We start from the raw sequence: 5,461 nt of genomic DNA on the forward strand, positions 1-5,461 counted from the left end.
TTTTTTGCACGAATGAGACATTCAAACATGGGCCAATGTAACATGCAGGATTCCCACTAACACTGTCCACAATTGGGACAAGCAGCAGAATGGGTAAACAAAAAGGGGGGGTTGGTTTACAAAAACAAACCAATAACAGACCACCTTGCCAATATACTATCATAAAATACAGAAATTTACATCTCCCTACCAATGCCATAAAAGGCAATACATGGCATGTGGTTGCCAGACTGCATACAACTCAGCTGAAATAAGCAGTTCCACGCTAAACACATAAAGTGGCAACAGACCAAAAATATAGCACTGAACAGGTCTGAAAGGTATTATCTTACAGGGTTGCTAAATGATCCTCAAATCTTGACAATAGAACACTTTTGTTCAAAAAATAAAACTGAACCTTATAAAAATCAAGGCATTGGGGCAAATTCACTGGGAGAGAACTGCGTCCCCTTGAAAAAAACAACTGCATCCCCATTTATACTCCACCATAGGGCTGGCTGACAAAAACGGCCACATCAATCGAGTGTACATAGAAAAATCTCTATTATGAGCCAAACAAACTTAGTCTCACGCCAAACCTTAGGGATCATTAGGTCCTCCGTGGTGCCACTACCTGGAAACTTTCTGGTAATTGGGTCTGTCTTAACACATGGAATGCCCTCTACAGGGCCGCCATCAGAAATCACGGGGCCCCACACAACAAAATTTTCGGGGCCCCCCCTCACGACACCTCCCCTAACACGCCCCTAACCACGCCCTCATCTTAACCACGCCCCCCCACCACAAAGGTCACATGGACACATTCACAAACCGCAAATAAAATCATTTTGGCAAAAGGGTTATTAAGCCTGCCACCACATCAAGGTAGACTCTTTAAGCAGGTACCTGCTCTAACCTAAATTGCACTTTGTTTTACAATTATTATATGTTTAAATTGTACCAATAAGAGCCATTTTGTTTAACCCCTTGGTCAAAAAACAACCAGTCCTAATAAGGACAATGGAAGATTGAAATGTGCCCATCTATCTAGCATGTCTAATGTATACACACATTTATTGTATAATGCATTTTATGTATACATTAAAAAAAACTGAAACCTAACCACTGGACAATTATACAGTGCAATGGCACTGTGATTGAAAACATATAGGCCATCAATAATAACTTTGATTAGTATAAATAAACAGATATACACCATATTTTTATAATAAACAAAATTACTTTTATTAATATGAATAAATAAAGAACATAAGATATAAAACTATTTTTACAATAAAAATAAGAACTTTTATTAGTATGAACTGTTCAGAAGTATAAATAGAAACCTAGTTGTACATGATTCATGATCTAACCACTGGATGATTATAAAGTGCATTGGCAGTTTGTGATTGTTTGTAAACATATAGGCCTTATATAACTTATTTTTATAGCAAACAAAATAACTACTTTTATTTGTATGAATAAATAAGATATAAAACTATTTTTACAATAAAAAATAAGAATTTTTATTAGTATGAATAAATAACATTTAACTTTTTAGAAGTATAAATAGAAACCTAGTGGTACGCGATATAAAACTATTTTTACAATAAAAAATTAAGAACTTTTATTAGTATGAATAAATAACATTTAGAAGTATAAATAGAAATCTAGTGGTACATGATTGATGAAGTAACCAGGATACTCAAAAAGATATGACTGAAAGTGTCAAGTGCTTTGTAAAACCATGTTCTCCTGAAGCTTATTGCAAATAGTGATATACACAGGGCTCAAAGTCTCCTCACTTTACTGCTTGCAAAATCTTTGATAAGTTCTTTGAAATCCAGGTGATTTGCAAGTTCGTGTTCAATAGAAAGCATTGCCAGGCTATTCAGTCTCTGTTCACTCATTGTTGACCGTAGATAGTTTTTAATCAAGGACAGTTTGCTGAACGCTCTCTCTCCTTCAGCCACTGACAGAGGAAGTGTGATGAAGATACGAAGGGCAACACACACCTGTCCAAATATGCCTTCAAGCTGCAGGTCATAGATACAATTTAATAATTCCAGTTGACCAAGAGACCCTTCAAATGTTTCATTGTAGACCTTACGAAGATGTTGTAACTCATCCAGTAACGAGTCTGTAAGATCTTGAGGGTATTTGGCAACCAGCAACTTGGTGGATGCTTCTAGATCTTCATTTGTTAGCTTCCTCAACTTCAATATTGGAGCAAATAAATTGCATATTTCTTCCATTGATTTAAATCTCTGATCTAGGTCAGAAATGATAGTGTCCAGGGTCACGAGAAAAACATTGACTTTAAAAACAGCTTCAGGATCTTCCAGTTGACCAGGAGTTTGTGACTTCTTTCGGCGAATCTGTTGTGTGTTCATAAGTTCAGCCGGAATCTCCATGCCATCAGCAACCAATCTAGCCTCTGAGAGTAGAGCAGGCCACTTTTCTCTAAGAGATTTCATTTCTTCTGCCAATGCTCTTATATTTGCGGCTCCAATCTCCATGGAAACTGACCGTGCCTGCAGAATTTTGTTCCTCTCATCAAAACACTGTAGAACTTTTAGCCAAAAAGTTGCAAGTAGAATTGCACGGAAAGAAGAAAAATAATTATACAGCCCCACAGCTTCTGACTGTGCATCACTTGTAAGCCTTCTAGAGGAAATTATCTTCTCAAGTGCTTGGAGAATGCTTGGCAGCTTCTTAGCGACAGGCCGAATTGCTTCAACTCTTGAACTCCATCTAGTGTCACTTAGACCATGCAGTGAACCAGCAATTTCCTCAGTTAGGGTATGCCACCTCTCAGGACTGTTGCTAAACAGGACGTACAATCTATTCACACTTCCAAAAAATGTCTTCACTTCAGGACAGCTGGATGCTGCATGCACGCCAACAAGGTTTAAAGAGTGTGCAGCACAGGGGCAAAAAATGGCTTGTGGATACTTCTCCAGGATTCTGGATTTTACTCCTTTAATTCTTCCAGCCATGTTGGCTCCGTTATCATACCCTTGCCCTCTGCAATCTTTGAGGTCGATGTTGTGCTCACGCAATCTTGATGTTAGCATCTCAGCAATTTCCTCACCAGTCTTCTGAAAAAAATCAAAAAATTCAAGAAATCTCTCTTGAATGCACCACTTACCTGTCTGTGAACATCTGTGCACATAACGTAAAACGATGACATTCTGCTCAGTATGGGAAATATCTGGGGAAGCATCGCATATCACTGTAAAATAGATAGCCTCTTGCCTTTCGGAAAGTATTGCATTGAGAACATGCCGTCCACACAGATTGATGAATTCATTCTGGGTTCCCCATGATAAATAATGAGCTGGAAGTTTTTTCCCTTTTTCTTGGCTTCTCTTCACTTTGTCTAGGTGCTCCTTTAGGACAGCATCATAATGGGCAATGAGCTCTAGGATACCGAGAAAATTCCCATTCTGAATGTCTCCAACTCTTTGCGAACTCCCTCTGAATGCCAAATTTCTTGAAGCAAGAAACAGAGTTACATCAAGAAGCCTCTCCAGGAGCACAGTGAATTTCTCTGCTTCCACTGCCAAAGTTCTTTGAATGTCATGGTCTACACCCTGTCCACCAACAGATTTCTGAAGGCATCGCCAGCTCCAGTAGTTCTTCCTGTGCTGTGCTGAATGTTCATGCTCTGGCAATTTTTTGTACAATTTGTGCCACTTTGACTTCAGTGGATCATACCCTTCCTTTCTGCAAAGAGAACTTCCTGTTTTATTGGCAGAGTCTGTTGAAAAAGCAAGGCAAGTTGTACAGTACAAGACTTTCTTGCTGTCGCTCCATCTTAGCCAATCCCTTAGGATCTTTTCACGTCCATTCGGTGATTTTGAATACAAGTGGAATTCACTAAAGGCCTGGCCGTCACAATCCTTGGGCAAAGACTGTACAGTTTTCAAGAGATCTTGTTCACTCATCAATCCAGCAAGAACGATGTACTCTCTAGATTTACCTCTCAGAGTGTCTGGCCATAATGCTGGGTCTTTCCAGTTAACACCTGATAAACCTTCATGACTTTCAAATGCCTCACTCAAGAAATCTTCAGAGGCATTGATGCTTGACAGACTGCATGACCTATATTCTTCCATCAGCGTGTCATTGTTAACAGCAGACATGTTGCAGGAAGCATTCTCTTCGATTTCTGTGATGGGCAAGGAGATGTCACATGAAGGCAAAATGCAATTCTCGCTGCAGGAAACTGGCTCCTCTTGGACATTGTTTAAAGATGTGCTGACAATTGGCCCAATGACTTTGCCAGCATCCATACGATCTTCTCTTGCATCTTGACTGCCACTGTTAGATTTTTTAAAGTATTGGAGCAATGGTTTCTTGTTTTTGATTTTTTCATCTTCATGCTCTCGCCCTCGCTTCTCCTTTCGTTTCTGAGATCCAGACTTATGCTGATACATTCTTGTAGCTGTGATGAAGGCCCTTTAAAATCTTACCTTTTTTTATGCAAGGTGAATAAGATGGAGCCCACTTGTTACAAAGTGTAAACAAAATACCTCTTGACAAAAAAAGTTAAGAACAGATTATGGACACAAGGGCAATTACAAAAACAGCAGATAAAGTGCAAAATGTAAAAAGTGCAAACTGAAAAATAGTGCAAACCGATGCAAACGTATCACACTACGGACCAAAATCCTAGCAAAATTACCAAAACCCAAGGCAAAAATTAAGTAATACAAATAAACACAAGTGCAAAAGTATCAATGTATCACACTAGGGACCAAAATCCTAGCAAAAGTACCAAAGCCCACGACAAAATAAATAAAGTGCAAGTTTTCAAAAAATAAAGCTCTACAGTAAACCCACAGCAGAAAAAGTTAAAATAATAAAAAAAACAGCTAAGCACAAGGCACCACAAAGCAGCTAGGCCTGTAAATGCAAAACCTATATATATTTATATACAAAAAAAAAACTGTAAAGATGATGGCAAGCAAAGTAAAAGTCCTATGAAATGTCAGAAAAACCCAAAGTGCAAATAAATCTACATTATAGGACAAAAAGAAGGTATTGGAACCAGTATAAAAATAATGCTAATAAATCTCAAGCACACAACTAACAAAACACGTAAAGTGCAGAACTATACAAAAAGGAAACACCACCAAAACAACTAAAGAGAACAGCTGATACAATGACCACAACGACACAGAGATAATAAACTTTTATTAATAAAGTCAAGTGACAACAGATGTAAAACAACAACAGCAAGTGCAATACTTACCTGTTGTCTTCACCTCCGTTCAGCAGGAGGGCTTCAAGGCTGAGAATGACGTCATGCAAACAGCTGAGCCACTCCTGCTAAATACCAACAGTTCCTGTTCTTTTGCAGCTGTGATACAGTTTAGCTGTTTAAAAAAGGAAGGGAGAAAAAAGAATTCACATTATGTCTCAGAACTAAAAAAAATTGGTGGCCAAGAGTTTCATAACAGGATTAAAAAAAACA

The 5,461-nt window shown here is 38.4% G+C and overlaps 1 protein-coding gene across 1 annotated transcript; it reads right to left on the reverse strand.

The window, feature by feature from the left end:
- Window positions 1-1,769: 1,769 nt before the first annotated feature.
- LOC121400771 (zinc finger MYM-type protein 1-like) lies at window positions 1,770-4,421 on the reverse strand. The gene has a single exon (XM_041584722.1). The coding sequence runs from the start codon at window positions 4,419-4,421 to the stop codon at window positions 1,770-1,772; it is 2,652 nt and encodes an 883-aa protein (XP_041440656.1).
- Between the last annotated feature and the right edge of the window lie 1,040 nt (window positions 4,422-5,461).

The sequence above is a fragment of the Xenopus laevis genome, chromosome 2S (genome assembly GCF_017654675.1).
Source record: "Xenopus laevis strain J_2021 chromosome 2S, Xenopus_laevis_v10.1, whole genome shotgun sequence".
Lineage (NCBI taxonomy): Eukaryota > Metazoa > Chordata > Amphibia > Anura > Pipidae > Xenopus > Xenopus laevis.